At 42.4% G+C, this 16,847-nt stretch overlaps 1 protein-coding gene across 4 annotated transcripts in view; it reads left to right on the forward strand.

The window, feature by feature from the left end:
* The window catches only part of DIP2B (disco interacting protein 2 homolog B), a 60,860-nt gene that overhangs the window by 30,218 nt on the left and 13,795 nt on the right, over window positions 1-16,847 (forward strand). For 2 of the 4 annotated variants that reach the window (XM_042838272.1, XM_042838274.1), the window contains exons 3-22: window positions 2,618-2,758; window positions 3,225-3,350; window positions 4,582-4,794; window positions 7,043-7,186; window positions 7,933-8,052; window positions 8,622-8,819; window positions 9,057-9,148; window positions 9,623-9,733; window positions 10,364-10,487; window positions 10,994-11,103; window positions 11,845-11,947; window positions 12,474-12,538; window positions 12,799-12,892; window positions 13,406-13,525; window positions 14,212-14,326; window positions 14,890-15,029; window positions 15,119-15,255; window positions 15,569-15,649; window positions 15,899-16,026; window positions 16,356-16,470. In XM_042838272.1, the coding sequence (XP_042694206.1) occupies window positions 2,618-2,758; window positions 3,225-3,350; window positions 4,582-4,794; window positions 7,043-7,186; window positions 7,933-8,052; window positions 8,622-8,819; window positions 9,057-9,148; window positions 9,623-9,733; window positions 10,364-10,487; window positions 10,994-11,103; window positions 11,845-11,947; window positions 12,474-12,538; window positions 12,799-12,892; window positions 13,406-13,525; window positions 14,212-14,326; window positions 14,890-15,029; window positions 15,119-15,255; window positions 15,569-15,649; window positions 15,899-16,026; window positions 16,356-16,470 (2,477 nt within the window). The remainder of the gene's footprint in view (window positions 1-2,617; window positions 2,759-3,224; window positions 3,351-4,581; window positions 4,795-7,042; window positions 7,187-7,932; window positions 8,053-8,621; window positions 8,820-9,056; window positions 9,149-9,622; window positions 9,734-10,363; window positions 10,488-10,993; window positions 11,104-11,844; window positions 11,948-12,473; window positions 12,539-12,798; window positions 12,893-13,405; window positions 13,526-14,211; window positions 14,327-14,889; window positions 15,030-15,118; window positions 15,256-15,568; window positions 15,650-15,898; window positions 16,027-16,355; window positions 16,471-16,847) is intronic. The other 2 variants (XM_042838273.1, XM_042838275.1) reach the window with 2 other exon arrangements.

Here is a 16,847-nt window from a genome sequence, read left to right on the forward strand (position 1 = left end):
GTTTGATCTCTGAATTTTTGTAGTTTATGTCTATTTTGTTCCTTTGTTCATTTTTGTTATTCATGGATAGGTGGAAACATTACAGCTTTGTTATTTTACTCCTTAATTTCTTTGGAAATGAAGTGTTTCTGCTGTGCTTTGCGCGTGGCTGCCATGCGTGTCCTGTCCCCATAACCCGACACAACTCTGCTTTCCATGTTTCCTCTTTTTTCCTTTGTTTTTTCCCCTCGTTCAGCACTGCATTATTTCAGGCAGGAGCTGAAGTGGAATGGTAACAACCAGTGATAGAACAGCTTTGCCTAAACCTGTACATCACGCACACGCGCTGCAGCTTAGTGCTGTTGGAAGAGTTTCACCCTCTTACAAGATCTGACTTGCAGCTGCCACACATGGGGAATCATTCCTGCTGAAGTCTGAGGGCTATCACAGTTACAAATAAAGCTTAGCACTTGGCTCTTGGAAAGCAATTTGTCCATCTTCGAAATCGTTTCCAGGACTAAATCAATGGGAGATGTGATTGCTCCCATCATGTCTCGCACGGGGCAGTGCTGAGATCCATCTCAGTGTCTGAAATCTTCACAGCATGATGAGTTCTCAGCACAGGGAGAGAGCAGGGATGATTCTGGGAGTGCTGCTCGGGGTTTGCAAACCTCAGCTCTTTGTGTTTGTTATTTACACGGTTTTTATTTGGAAAGTTGTGGTATAAGGAATATCCCACACAAATGCTCTGTGCAGAGCTGTATGCAGAACAGCAGAATAACAGGTTTGCTGCAGTTTGTCAGATGAATGAGCCCTTCTGCCCTTGTTGCTCACATGAGTGTTTCTCCTTCTTGATCATGTATGGTGCTTTTACTGATTCTTTTAGTCTAAAAATATTTTTATTATAAGAATTGCCAAAATCACCGATCGTCCACCTTCAGCAAACTGCCAGATCAGAAAACATCCAGTTCTGCTAAAAAAACCAACGTCAATTAAAAATCCATCACATCCTTCAGAAACAAGCCTCCAATTACTTCTCTCATCTCTGCAGCTTGCAGCATTGCCAGGAGAAGCTGCAGCTGTGGCAGCATTGCTGTGAAGGGAGCGGTGGGCCGTCGCCTCTCACCTGTAGGGCTCAGCTCACCTGTGTTGCTTTCTTATAAGCACTCGTGATCTGCTGCAGCTAAACACACTGCTCCTGATGTGTGCTCACGTGCTTTATTGGGCTCCTGAGTTGTTAAGTGGCTTCAAGGTGTTCAAACGAGGCACTTGGTGTGCAGTGCTGCTCACCGACAAATGCGATCCCAGCATAGAGGGAGTGTTGTGTTTGCCTGGCAGTGCCCTGCAGGGTGGATAAGGTGGTTCTGCAAGGCTCAGAAGAAAGAACTGACTATGAATTCAGTAATTTATTACAAATAGTGCTAAATGTGCTGCTGACATCTAGTGGGTACTCAGCTTTGTAAGTGATGAAATATCAGAAAGTGACGCTTCTCTTTGTTGTCTGTGAAGCTGTGTTGCCTTTGGATCAAAATAAAACTTTCCTTTATGATGAGGATAAGAATGGCCCAATCAGGGGCAGTTCTCTACTGCTGCTTGAATCCTAGATGAGCTCCCTTTGGTATTCAAAGAGATAATTAACTTCATTTGGATCACATGCAGTCTGTGCCTATGCAAATTTAACATGCTTGGTGCTATGCAAACTATAAGGAGGCTATCTGATGAATTAGGATTTAGGATATATTAAGCTGTCAATTTTAAAGCTTTGGCTTACTGATCTTGCTTCAAGTTTTGGATGAATGATGCTGAAAAAATAACAGCTTTCAATGTAACAAATAAATATTCTGCTCTTTAGGATGTTGGAAGGTGTAGGAGATGGCTGAAGGTTTCTGCAGCAAGTTGGGTGTGATTTGCTGGTATTATAAGTACCCTGAACTGGAGGTGCTTGCTTTGAGTTGTTTACGTAAAACCACACACTAAGAAAGTGGTGTAACTGGAATTGGAACCCAGCACTTGTGGTTTCCTCTTCATTTCTCTAATCCTTTGGTAGTTTGTGAGAATTCAGAAGCAGTGCATATTTAGTGACACAATTGCTCTTTTCTTGCGTGACTTCAGGTGACAGCCTCACGGTAATTGCAGCTCTGTGACCTTTGGTTTTAGTCTTCAAGAAATTCCCACTGAGGCATGGATTCTAAAATTAAAATTCAGTAGCAACCATTGCTGACGTGCCTTGGAGAATTATGTAAAGCAGTAATTTCTTATCAGATTCACTGTATTCATGGGAAAACAAATTTTTTTGTGGTGTTGAAGCCACTCAGTTCTTGGCACATGCTGGAAGTTGCCCCTGCACTGGTTTGGTTATGTGAGCAGCAAAGGCTCTTGCCACTGCTGGTGCATTACTGGTTTTCCTTCAGTAAGGCACGCTGATCAGTGCGGTGCTGGCTAACAAGCAGCTTCTGAATGGATTTTTCTACGTATTTTTGCAACTGAAGCTTAACTTGTAGTGCATCAGTCAGAGCCCTTTCCTCACCGTGCCCTTAACAGCAGTGCCTAAAAGTGTTGTGAATGAGAATGATCTCTAAAAACTGGCATCTGTAACCGTACCACCCATCACGCTGCTAATTCTGAACTGTCTTCCCAGGGGTTGATCCAGCTCTACAGAAGGAATCCAGAACTCAGACACCCACTCCATCTGCAGCTCCAGCCCCAGCTCCCTCCTCATCATCATCCAAATTTCACCGAGGCCGCTCAGGGGGAGCCAGAGATGAACGCTACCGATCTGGTAAGGGCAGATCCCCATCACCTGGGGTTCCTGCCAGTGAAGGCTAATGGTCCCCTGACCGAAAACACTGCCTTGGTTCTCTGTGAAGGAACATCAGACATGTGGGACTGTAGCAGCTGAAGTGCAGAATAGAAGATACAGATAACTCTTTGCCTTCTTGATTTTCTGGCTTGAATGCAGCTCTCCAATACCAGTTGTTCGCAGAACGAAAAGCCTATTTTAACCTTGTCTGTTGGTAACCAGGTTTGGTGAAGTGGCCGACAATAATTTACTTGTGGAATTGATGACTGCTGTGCAGATCTACTCTAGGAGGGCTCCTCATGAGATGGCAATATGTAGTCGTTTGGGCAGTAAAATGGGGGTTGCGTGTGTGTGGAAGGCAAGCAGTAGTTGAGCATATGTAAGCCTTGTGTGTTTTTTCTCCTCTACTGTTGCAAAATTGAGCACATTAACTTCCATTTTGCAGATATCCACACGGAAGCAGTTCAAGCAGCACTGGCAAAACACAAAGAACAGAAAATGGCCCTCCCCATGCCCACAAAAAGGCGATCTACTTTTGTTCAGTCTCCAGCTGACGCCTGCACTCCCCCAGGTTAGGTTCTCACAGTGTGACTGTCTGTGTGGATGTTAAGGTATGCATTTGTAACAGTTTCCAAAATTAAGAGGTTGCAGCTTTCAAAATATACAAGATCTTCTGCACCTTTGTGGGTAGCTGCTACTCCTGTAGGGCTGTTGCTACTTTTGAGCAGCTGTTTTCATGGAGCTGCCGCTGGGACAGAGAAAATGAGTCCTCTTCTGGGAGCTTTTAAAGAAACAAGGAACTGAGGTTGGCAGGAACTGAGCTGGCCTTCTGTACTGAGGCTTCTTTTGCTTCCCCCGCATCTATTTCAGTAAAAGCCCTCATAATTAGGAATTGACATGAAGCTGCACTGTTAGCCCTCTTCACTCATAACTGTTCTTTTACCTCCTTTTATCTTCATTTCTTTCGGGTGCCTTTTCCTGGTGTCTGTCCAGGTCTCAGCTTTATACTAGCTTGTCCTGTACGGCAGCAAATTCTGAGCTGTGGGCACCACACAAATAAAGGTTAGCATTCACTTAGCATCAGCTGGAATCAGATTTTTCCTCCAGCAGATAATCACTGTGAAGAACAGGTAAGTGTTTGTACATAGCACTGGGCAGCTTAATGTGTCAAGTAATGAGTGTTTTACTCATGGTAGGTTATTATTTTGCAACTTTAGGACAACAAAATATCTGTTTGCATAGAAATGCAGGATGTGGTTCCTTTTGTGGTTTTTCTCCCCCTCCCCCTTTTTTTGTTTTGTCTTGTTTTGTTTTCTGCCATTGAAAGGGACCCATTTAAAATAGCAGACAAAAGCATTTTCTGCATGTGGCCTTGGCACATTTGTTTCCCAGTGCCTGCATTCTGCTTTGTTGCGTGAATTTTCACTTCAACAGAGATACTGAGCCCTCACTTTCCATTTCAGAACTACCAGGGTTAGGCAATGCAGCATCTGATAACAGAATATGAATGGGAAAGTAATGAGACAGAATGAAACACGGAGAACCCACAAGGATACTTGCCTGTGTTGTGTCTTTTACATGCAGTAAACAAGGGCAGAACACCAGGAGTAAATGTATTCACATTGGATATGTCTGCTGCTTTAACTTTGTTTTGGCCTATTTAACTTTTTTTGACACAGCCTGTGAAAAAAGATCTTCATATTACGTGCCTGTGCCATTGATATGTGACTTGCAAGGAGAGCATGTTCAGTGCAATGTGCTTTTCCCTAAGCAGCTGGAGTTTCTTTTCTGCTTCCACACAGACACGTCTTCCGCATCCGAGGATGAGGGGTCGCTAAGGCGTCAAGCTGCTCTTTCTGCTGCATTGCATCAGAGCTTACAGAATGCTGAGTCTTGGATCAACCGATCTATTCAGGGGTCATCCACATCTTCATCAGCATCCTCTACACTTTCCCATGGAGAAGGCAAAGGGACCAGTGGGTCACTAGCTGATGTATTTGCCAATACTCGAATAGGTAGGAGATGGGTACGAACAGAAAAATTGCTTCAAGTTCAGACTGTATGTATAAAGCTGGAGTTGTCCATTGTGTAAGGGGAATTTGGAACGAGAGTTCAGTTCTGGTGAAACTTGATAGAATCACAACTTTTTTTCCTCTGTAGCAGTTTCAGAATACTGGGTTGGTGGCAAAAAGGGGAAGTGGGGAGTAGGAGGTTCCTGAAGTAGGAGAGGTTCTGTGGTGTGATGAGGGCACTGACAGTGGGCATGACTTTGGTTCTGTACACAGCGTCGCTTACGTTTACAGCTAGTTGAAGGTACTGCGTGCGCAGAGCTGCCATGTGCAAATAGCATTTGACACCTGTGCCCTGCTTACAGGACATGGGCAGTGTCTTTGCCTAGTGAGTGGGGGAAATGCTATATTTTAACATTCCGAATGCTTTATTGTTTGTGTTGTATCAGGAGAAAAACAAACAAACAGAAAAAGAACCCCACAAACAGCAGAGCAGCCAAATAGGAGAACAGCGGAGCATGTCATTCAGAGAAAATGGCTGCAGTGAAGTAAGATGTAGCGTAGATCTTTCCTGACTAGTCTGAGAAATAATCAGCGTTGTGGTGTTGAGAAGATGGAGCATAAACCTACAGATCTGGATACCCCAGGCTCAGTTTTTTGAGGCTCTGAGGTGCTCCTTGCTGCTGATGCTTCTGTATGAAATTGCAGTTTGTTTTTGCTCTGTGTATGTTTCTTTATCTGCTGTTAAGGATACTACTGCATCTTAGGAAATGTCTGTTTGTTGTGTGCTCTCTGCTTTTGCTTAACTGGTTTGGGGCAAGCAGTGCCTAGAAGTGCTGGAATTTTTGTTTCTCTTTTGTTTTCCCCTGTGTTGTTTTTCATTTGTTTGTTTCTTTGCTGCAATGCAAGTTGTCTTCTGAAGTGGCAGAATGGGGGAGATGCCTGTAAAATGTAGTCAAAGTAGTGAATCTGCTTATGAAGCACAGAGGCTCTTCTTAGTTGGGGAATGCAGAAAGCCACATTAACTTCTGTAATGAATTAAGGTAATCTAGCTTTTTATCTATAGAATAACTGCTGTCTGATGAAATTAGAAGTTGATGCAGGAAAGCATCTGGTTTTTTTGCTGCATTGACGCCACATTCATCCTAATTCAAAAGAATGGGAATTCTGATATACACAACTTGGTGCAGCTCTGTGGGGAGAAAGATAAAAAGCCCTGCAAATATTTGAAGTTGTATAAAATCTGAATCCTTCCCAGTGAGCTTAGAAGTTCAGCGCACGAGAAATATTTCTTGCCACCATATCTCCAAAGGTATGCAGTTCTTTCTTAGAGAGAGGAGCAGAGAATCGGTTGCAGAAGCCTTGCTGAATTCCTTCAGACTGTATCTTTGTAAGCTCATGTGCAGTTTCAAGATTTGTTTTTATTCCCCTTCAGAAGCAACAGTTGCTACTTCTATTAAGCTAGAATAGAACATTTGTGCCCTATCAGATAATTGAGCCTATGGTGTTGTATAAAGAAAAATCCCATGTAAGCGAAAACTGCTTACTGAAGAAGTTGATGAGTTACTGAAATACGCAGTTACTGCAGTTTTGAAGCTTACAAACTCATCTGGAAAGCAGAACAGTGTCTTGCAACTTAAAGCAAAAGACAGACCCAGCTCACAGCTCGCAGGCTTGCACTGTGCAGCCACTGAGCTGGAAGAAATGTAAGCCTGATGTGGTTGTTTGATGTTCTGCAGTCAATAGACTGCTGCTTGTTTGGTTTTAGAGAGCTTTACTGGCCAAAACGAAAATTACATAGTAGAGTTCTAGTAAGAGACATTACAGGAGAGGTGATGCAGGTTTTTGTTCTGGAGTTCTGAATATTTCAGACATCACTTGGATTTCAAACTTTTTTTTTTTAACAGTACTGAATGTCAAGAGATAAGGTTGATTTTGAAGGTTTGTGACCAAAAACAAATTATCTAAATATTTTACCAAGCAGCTTTTCTGATGTGGATAAAACCACTCATCTTGTGCCTTTGTTTTCTGTTTTCTGGAATAGATAACATATGCTTCCCAGAGTTGCTTAATATTTAGGAAGCAACATGTTTAGTGTTACTAAGAGACCTTATAAATGCAACCCATTGAATTATTTTTAAGCTGGTTGGCAGCAGGTAATTAATGCTTTGCTTTTTCCATCTGATAAGAAGAGGTATATCTTAATTGTCACCTCAATTATCTCCTTTTTTTTTTTTTTTTTTTTAATTTTTAGAAAATTTCTCAGTCCCCCCAGATGTCACAGCAACTACCTCCTCTTCCTCCACGCGCCCAGCAGCAATTGACCTTCCTCCTTCGGGGATCGTGAAGGGCATGCACAAGGGATCCAATCGGTCCAGTCTGATGGACACTGCCGATGGTATGGAACCTTTCAGAGCACACAGGTGTCACAATGGCCTTAAGGAAGGGCTTGAGTTGGGAGAACAAAACACATGATTACATTTGTCCCCTTTAAGCATTTCACAAGTTAGAAGTGGTTGTGTGCTATAGTGGTCACCTGCTTTTAACTGAACTGGAGAAAATTATGGCAGAAATAGCAGACTTTTTTTTCTACAAAGCAGTAGAAATGCATGGGTAAACTGTTAGCTAAAGTTATTGTCCTGGAGTCCTGAGAATGGCAGGTAAGATGAATGAAAGTGCATAACTTTAAGCTCTAATTAAGATCTCATGGTGCTGATAATAGTCACTGTAAGCTGTTTGGCACAAACCTTTGGGTGGAGGGGTGGCATTAATATCTCTGGTCTCATTGTGCCCCTCCTCTGCTGGCGATTCTTCCACTGCAGTTGATCAGTGCTGTGCGCAGGTGCATGTAGCCAATGGTTTACACTGAGTGCAGCTTGTCAGAGGAAATGGGGGAGATCAGACTTCAGAATGGAGTAAAAATGCCTTAAGAATGAGTTTTTATTCCTAGCATTTCCTCACCGCTGGGTTAATTATAATTGATATTACACTTATTAGTGTCATCCTGCTTGGCACAAGTTTTAATGATGGAACAATAGTTGAATGAGTGGACACATCAAGAGAAGTATCCTGCAGTGGAAGAAGGTAGGTCATTGCATTTATAGAGGTGATGCACACTTTATTAGACAAATTCTTTCCCTTCAGGTGTTCCTGTGAGTAGCAGAGTCTCCACAAAGATTCAACAGTTGTTGAACACCTTGAAAAGGCCTAAGAGGCCACCTCTGAAAGAATTCTTTGTGGACGACTTTGAAGAAATTGTGGAAGGTAATAGCACTCAATGTTTTTGTGAATCATTTTTGATGCACGCAGTCCTGTACTTATTTATGCCTTTTTTTTGATGTTGACTCGGATAGATTTACTATTTGCACTGTGTTCATGAAGAGTCTGATTAAAAGAAAAAATGAAATAACACACTGTACTGCTGAGTTTTGTGGGGCCTCCACCATGCTGACTTCTTACAATAACTAAATGTACTAACAAAAACTATTTAAATGCTTAAAGACTCTTCCTCTGCTTAGGCTTCTCCACTTCGATTTCCAAAATCAATTGTCTTCACTGGTTATTTCATTACAACCTTATTTTCTAAGCTTTTCTTTTATCCATTTCTGTGGTACCTTCCTCACTATTGTACCGAATACATGAAAATAAAATGGCATTTTAGGAGAAGGCAGAGGTATTTTGCTGTGTGCAGGGCTTCCTAGAGAAGTGTCACGGGGTGGTTAAACCTGAAAGCTATAAGGAAAAGGCATTTGTTCTCAACGTGTCTTGTGGAATTAACTGCTCCAGAACAAATAGTGCAAGGTGTATTGGAAACATTGTTGAATTTCCTTCAGTTCCACAGCCTGATCCAAATCAGCCCAAGCCAGAAGGACGCCAGATGACGCCTGTGAAAGGAGAACCACTGGGAGTTGTTTGTAACTGGCCCCCTGCCTTAGAAGCAGCACTGCAGCGCTGGGGAACCACACAGGCTAAATGCCCCTGTCTGACAGCACTGGATGTTACAGGGAAACCGGTTTATACCCTCACATACGGTGAGTTGAGCCCTGGCTTCCATTGCTGAGCTGTTCCATAGAAGCAGATAGGGCACAGGATTGTTGGTGTTAGTCTGACTGCAAACATCTTCCTGTTTTGTGGAGCTTTGTAGACAAAGCAGCGTAAGTGAAACAGAGGAGGTGACTGTGGATGGTTAAAGCAGTCAGGAATTGAAGTATTTTCTTGTATGCTGGATTGATTTAGAGTTGTGCAAGTCTCTCTCCTTTGTGTTCTAGGCAAACTGTGGAGCAGAAGTCTCAAGCTGGCCTACACGCTGCTTAACAAACTGGGGACCAAAAATGAACCTGTGTTAAAACCTGGAGATAGGGTAATGAGTTTGGGCCTGTCTGGTTTTCCCTGTGAAGCACAGAGAGTTTTGGGGACCTGTAACTTACAACAGAGACCAAAATTTTGTTCTCCTAATAGCAAGGCACTTATCCCAGGAGCAGGCTGTTGGGGAAAGATGCTTTTGTGACTTTTCAGTCCTCCTGGCTCCTCCTTTTTGGCTCTGGACCTTGCAGTACATCTAAGGGAGAGCATCGCAGCTGGGAGAAATACAGTTTTAGAACTCTGTTTTGACTGTGTGCCTCTTCGTATGTGTGTGGAATATGGGAATGCTGATGTGATTGCTTGGAGTAAGTGCATGTACAGATATGTGGAACAGTGCTTGAAGAAACCCCATGAAAATTGCTCTCTTAAAATGAAAAAAAATAGTCTTCTGACTTTTAGTTACTACAGATCTGAACTTTGTATTTTTTTTTTCCTCATATTTCAACTAACGAAACCTTTTTGTGAATTGCAGGTAGCCCTTGTGTATCCAAACAATGACCCAGTCATGTTTATGGTGGCATTTTACGGCTGTCTCCTTGCAGAAGTGATACCAGTGCCTATAGAGGTACCTCTTACCAGAAAGGTAACGTTGATGGAACTTAGAGGAGTAATAGGCAGATGTGGGATGAAAACCAAGTCAGATCACCAGCCTCTGAAAACGTTTCGCAGCACAGAGCAGCTGCCTCAGCCGCTCTCTATTAACACAACCTGCGAGGCCGTTAGGAACATGCAGTAGGACTTCAAAAACATGGAAAAATATATTGACCAGAGAGCTGTGCTGAGCAGCTGCAAATGGTCCATTTGCCTCAGTGCTGTAGTTTGGACAACAGTAGCACTGGCGACTATTACTGCAAGTGATGCCTTTGGTGCAGGTAATATTGTGTATCTGCCTTCTGACTGATGCGATGGGGTCTCATTTCGAGCCTTGCTTCACATGTGCCAGTTTTTTTTATTTTTGCTGGAGGTTGAAGATGTGAAGTATTTTGTGAATACTCAACAAAAGCATTTTCTTTACCCTTGCCAGACTTTCACTATGTTGCCATATTACTTTATATCAAAAACTGTCTAAAAGTAAAGAATTTAGTAAGAGGAAACCAAGAATAACGGCAGATTTCCAGAGCATTACCAGTCTTTAGAATTTGGTAAGGGAAAAGCTGACTAATGTCATCTTTGAACAGGAATGACTCCTCCCCCTCTTCCTCTCTTTCCTCAGGATGCTGGTGGTCAGCAGATTGGTTTTCTTCTGGGAAGCTGTGGTATTGCTTTGGCCCTCACCACTGAAGTCTGTCTAAAAGGGCTTCCAAAAACCCAAAATGGAGAAATTGTTCAGTTTAAAGGTTAGATGGGTTATGTCGTCACTTCTGATTGTACTTTTGCTATAGCAGAACTGTTTGAAATTAGTTGTCAGAAGTCTGAATGCATTTTCAGGGCTTAAAGTGAACAATTTTCCCAAGAGCTTCTCTTACTGTTGTGGGCTTTGTGTGTATGGCATAGATTGATTTGATGTATCTAACAGAACGACTGTGTTGATCTGGGAGTACAAGCCGTGGTTTGTCCTCGTATCCCTTCAGTGACGTTTGGCAGATTCAGAAGCAGTTTTATTAATGATGGAACAATCTATATTTAGGAATACTGCAGGGATCTTTCCTGAGTAGAGGAAGTGCCTTGCTGCCCACTGAACTCCCTGATGAGAAATGCCTTCTGGCTACCAGCTTGGATTGGATTGTTACTGTGTTTGCATAACTAAACTTGGATAAATGATGTGTTTTTGTGTATTCTTGCACAATATAAATCTGTCACTAAGTAAACTGTTATTAATGCTCCACTTTAATTTTGGCTCTAGGTTGGCCTAGATTGAAATGGGTTGTGACAGATTCAAAATACCTCTCTAAATCTCCTAAGGACTGGCAGCCCAACATCTCAGCTGCAGGAACTGAGCCAGCATATATTGAGGTAAGGAGTGAATGGGGAATAGAAAGTAGTTTCTGTGAGCTGAATTTAATGTTCTACTCAGCAGAGGCAGAATAATTTCACCTCACAACCGTAAACTTCTCAGTTTCTAGTCACTGAAACAAACCTCACTGTATACGACCTGCAGTGAAGTGTATTTTAGTTGTGAATATTTTTTGTGGCCTTTGAGCACTGCTCAAAATGAATTGGAAAACACTCTTCCTTTTCCAGAAAGCTGGTAGTTGAGTCAGCCAGGCTGAGAAGTGTACTTCCTGTACCGATAGCACAGATTTCTGGAACTGCTTAAGCCAACAGCGTTTTGAATTTTCTCTTCTTAACAGCAGAGTTTATTTTCGTTCGTAGGAGGCCCCAGTAAGGCATCTCCTAGGAATTGCAGTGATTTAAGTAGTAACAGTAATTTGGCTATTCTAAATTAACAAATTGATTTTTCAGTTCTCTTATGGACACAGAAGGAGATGTTCTGAGAAGCAGTAGTAAAGAGATGAGCATGAATACGTTAAATTGCTGTCTTCATCTCTGGACCTAATCTGAATCTAATCTGAGCATTTGATACCTAAATCACTGTTTTTTCTGTGGTGAACATTGCTTGTACTTCCCTACAGGAAAGGATTATTTTTTTGTGGAGCTTTAGAGGAGCAAAATTTCATTTAAGATGGACTCTCTTTTAATTTCCTTTGTGTATAGAGCCCAGAGTCCCACCATGACCTTTTTTTCTTTCTGTAGTACAAGACCAGCAAAGAGGGCAGTGTTATGGGTGTCACAGTGTCTCGGATTGCAATGCTGTCTCACTGCCAAGCTTTGTCTCAGGCCTGCAACTATTCTGAAGGTAGGTGAAGTCAGAGAAACATCAAAGAAGTGCTGAGGGGGGAGAGAGGGAAGCAAATCTGTACATCCATTGACTGCAACGTTATTTTTAGAGCTGTATGTCATAGTACTTTAAAATGCAGAGTAGGTCTTTTGAAAGCCATCACTTCATCACTTTTGATTTCCACTGCTTCTGGGAGTCAGCGCCTGAATGATATTCTCTACTCTCTTCTGCTGCTGCTCATGCATAAGGAGGTTAAGACCCTTTCTGTTCCACTGATGTCCATTAAATGCTGAAATGTGGTTTTCTTACAACTTTCTGGGATGTGTTTCTTCTGTTAAATTGATGTTTGGTTGCCTTCTTTGCATAACAAGGAATTCTGAGTAGTAGAATGTATAATCAGACAAACAAGGCTCTGCACTTGCTTTGCTGCTCTTGGAGCAGATCTGACAGTGTGAAATGACAGATCTGAATGCATGCAGATTTGAGCATGAATAACAGCTGTCCAGGCACATCTTACTTCTAAACTACAACTTTCTCTTTCCAGGTGAAACAATAGTGAATGTTTTGGATTTTAAGAAGGATGCAGGGTTGTGGCACGGCATTCTCACGGTGAGTTGAGCCTGTAAAGACTTTCTAGAGCATTCATAACTTTACTGACATTTGAGGAGATGGTTTAGGGACCACTGGCTGTTAAGTCAGTCATACCTTTCTCTCTCCAGAGAATTGTGCATCTGGCAGGAAGTGTAGAAGCATCATCAGTAAATTTATGTGGCTTTGCAGTATGGAGAGGGCTTGGGAGCTGAGGGCGACTTCTGCTTTGTAATTCGTTTTGTGAACATTTTCTTAAAAGTCCTTTTTCTGCTTTTCAGAATGTAATGAACAAATTGCATACTATCAGCGTGCCCTATTCTGTGATGAAAACCTGCCCACTGTCATGGGTGCAGAGAGTTCATACTCACAAAGGTAACTGTAACTGTATGTTCTGCAACTTAAGCTTGAAGCTTTCAGAATAAATGAGAGAAGAGCGTTAAAATCTGAGATATTTTGGAGCCTCTCTTTTTGCTCTTCAGTGACAAATCAAAGAGACTAAGTTGCTAATTTGTTCCAAACGTGCATAAAGTCTTAATCAGCAAACTGCAAAGAACTTCATAGGGACCTCACAACCTGTGTGCTTGAAATCAGTGCTTATGAGAGAAAGAAAATAGTTGAGCACAGAGAGATCCATTGATCCCAAATCCTTAGTGGGGTGTTCAAGCGGTGCTGATGGTCCTGGCATCTTGGAGAAGGGGCTGCAGCAGCTCAGGTGGTGGGAAGTGGCCTGCATGTAACAGCAGATGCTGTTCTGTGTTAGGGTTTGCTATCACTACAGGCTCAATGGCCTTGGAGTTTTCTCATCTGTAGTGTTAGAGTGTATTGAAAATGACTCATGGAAAACTTTCATTTATTCTGATACCTCTTTTTTGTGTTGGGTTGCAGCAAAAGTTGCTTTAGTCAAGTGTCGAGACTTGCACTGGGCCATGATGGCCCATCGAGACCAAAGAGACGTCAGTTTGAGTTCTCTACGCATGCTGATTGTAACTGACGGTGCAAATCCCTGTGAGTATGCCCATACTGCTGTTCTCCAGAGAGATTTCTCAGCAAGTTATTACCACGTGCTCAAATCTAATTCCTTTTGCAGAAGACATGCGTTAGGGTGTGAGGCACCACCAGAGCAGTGGTGCATGGCAGCTGCTGAGTCGTGGTCTGAACCACTGATTGAGCACCTAGGGAGAAGACCTGGACAGATATGAGAGCACAGGTGAAAGCAATTCATCTGTGAACTGAGAAGGTGAAGCCTGGCTCCACCTCTCTTAGACTTCATGTATGGCTAGCTAAGAGGCATAAAAAAGTATTTGTCTAGGTCATACTAACTGGCAGGGATGACTGGAATACTGTTAGACCAGTTTTTGATTACAACCACTGCATGGAGACAGAGTCTGTGTATGTCTGCATACTGTTGGAAGTTTGGAAAGTATTTGCATTCTTGTTTTGTACTATTAATGTGTTGGGTTTTTTTATTTATTAAAAACAAGCCTCCTAACCCATTGCGGAGCAGAAAAACAGACCTGGTTTATCACAAGTCCTGTTCAGTAGACACTGATATCTTACAAGATGTCACCTACGGTTTTTAGTAGTGATACTGTACATATTCTCTGCTAATAAGCTGCACTTATTTCTAGGCAGTTTTGGAGACTTTAAAAAACTATATATGAGATTATAGTTGAATATTTCTTTTTTTCCAGGGTCTGTTTCCTCATGCGATGCCTTCCTGAGCTTGTTTCAGAGTCACGGGCTTAAACCAGAGGCAATTTGTCCGTGTGCCACATCTCCGGAAGCGATGACTATTGCAATACGAAGGTAATGGCTGCTCAGCACTGCAGTTTATCTGCTAGATTAAGTGATGCTGGCTAAGGCTTGTTCACACATCTGTTGGTCGTAGTTGACTTCAGCATGTAATAAGCTCCACTGACATTTACTGTGTGTACTCAGGGTATTCAAGTAGCTAAATTGTTTTTTTTTCTCTCTAAGATGGGCAATATCTCAACAGGACCTTTAAGAATTCTGCACTGCTTTCTGAGTTGAGAATCAATATGAGTTTATACAGCCACTTTCATAGTCTGTTTGTGTCCATTGCTGCCCTCTGTAAATCAGTAGCACTGTAATCACCCGTGAGCTGGTATTTAACACAGGTTAAATTAAAGACCTGGAAGAAGAGTTGTGATTCACGTGATGATTCGCATTTGCCCAAGAATAAGTGTTCTTACTTAGAGTTTGATGCCTGGTTCTCACCAGAGGACATCTCTGCTCCCATTTTACAGTTTAAATTTGTTATGCAAAGAACAGACACTGAAGTTTGCATTCTTCAGGTGCTTTGATATCTTTTGTGTGATTTGGCGTATTGACTTCTGTGTCTTTCAAAGGCCCGGGGTTCCTGGGGCACCTCTGCCTGGAAGAGCCATACTGTCCATGAATGGGTTGAGTTTTGGTGTGATACGTGTCAATACTGAAGACAAAAACTCTGCACTCACTGTTCAGGATGTTGGGCACGTGATGCCAGGAGGTAAGAATACATGGGAGTCTCTCCTGAGGATGTCTGAGAATGCTCTGGAACGTGTTGGGGAAAGAATCACTCTGTTTGGTTGGTCCTAGGAATGATGTGTATAGTGAAACCCGATGGACCACCTCAGCTGTGTAAAACAGATGAGATTGGAGAAATCTGTGTCAGCTCCAGAGCAGGAGGAATGATGTATTACGGGCTGGCAGGGCTGACAAAGAATACGTTTGAGGTATGTACAGCAGAGTGTATATTTCTTCCCTGATTTCCTCTTAAGAACAAACCTTGGATGTTCTCTTGTTTTTGTAACTTATGTGTTAATGTCGGCTTTTGAAGAGAAACCCAGAAAAACTCATTATGGTTAAATATTTTCTGTGCTTCTCCTTCGTGAGGATGCCTCACGGTGCTAAAATGATTGCAGCAGGGATTTCCTCCTTATTGTTTCACTCACATACAATACAGCTCTTGATACTGAATCATGGGAGCGTGTTTTTCCAGCCTCAGGCAAATCCACTTTGCCTCCAACGTCCTCCCTTCTGTTGCAGGTTATTCCTCTGAACTCAGCTGGCTCTCCAGTGGGTGATGTGCCATTTGTCCGTTCTGGCTTGCTGGGCTTTGTTGGACCTGTACGTAACATAGCTTCTGAGCTTGTGTGAGCGTGTGCTAGTGGCCTAGAATGTTTAAAAGAAGAGCATTTGTGTTTGGAAATGTGTGTATGTGGTTTCTTGGTGAGAGTGACAAGATAATTGAGAGAGAATTCTGTTGATCTAGCTACTGAGACCAGTAAGAGTTGCAGAATATGCAAATCCTGGAATTTGTGTCTGCTTTATATATAAACGTGTGGGTCACCAACTGGTACCTTTCTTATCTTTCAGGGCAGTTTGGTGTTTGTGGTTGGAAAAATGGATGGATTGCTGACAGTCAGTGGGCGGAGGCACAATGCTGATGACATTGTCGCAACTGGGTTGGCAGTAGAGTCAATAAAAACAGTTTACAGAGGAAGGTTAGTAAATTAAAACTCGCCCCTTCCTTAAGCTTCCCCACATAATATAATGAAATGGGATCTTCAGTATGATCTCCCACTTTTCTCCAGTAACTGGTTTATTTTGGTAAGTCAGTTGAAGTAAACGTATTTTTGGCTCAGCCATTAATCGGCCTGGTGACTGTTTTGCTGTCTTATATTTTATTTTCTGTACTTGCCCCCATGGGTTTGGTTTCTTTGTGAGGATTTTTTTTTTTTTTTTTTTTTGAAAAAGTTTTATTTTCTTCTGGTCACTGCTGCTGAGGAGTATTTCAGAATTCCTGCCAACGTAGCTCTCCTGTTGTCCTTAGGATTGCTGTATTCTCAGTATCTGTCTTCTACGATGAGAGGATTGTGGTGGTGGCAGAGCAGAGGCCAGATGCATCTGAGGAGGACAGTTTTCAGTGGATGAGTCGAGTGCTGCAGGTAAGCCCAGTGACAAAGGTGGACAAGGGGAGTTTGTGCAGTTTTTCAGTGTGTGGGCAGATCAGAGGCCATCAGCATGACCTACATGCAAAGAGCATGGTCTTGTGCCTCTTGGCACAAGGTAGTTTTACAAGGTTGCAAGCTGGGTACATCTGCTGTGTACAAGCTGTTCTGTTGTGTCCTGAAGGTCCTGGGAAAGTGGCTGCAACAAAGAATAAGCTCTGACAAATTTATCAGCATTGTGCTACACAGTGGCTGTATAGAGAAACACAATTGCCTCTCAACACTGCAAAGCAGATCTAGTGCTCAAACGCAGTAATTCTGCTACTGTATTAGATCTTGCTAGTGTTCAAAGCCAGGTTTTAAAGTTGGCCTTA

This window comes from Centrocercus urophasianus, unplaced genomic scaffold, assembly GCF_019232065.1.
Source record: "Centrocercus urophasianus isolate 14NV4802_14NV808 unplaced genomic scaffold, USGS_Curo_1.0 seq_75, whole genome shotgun sequence".
Classification (NCBI taxonomy): Eukaryota; Metazoa; Chordata; class Aves; order Galliformes; family Phasianidae; genus Centrocercus; species Centrocercus urophasianus.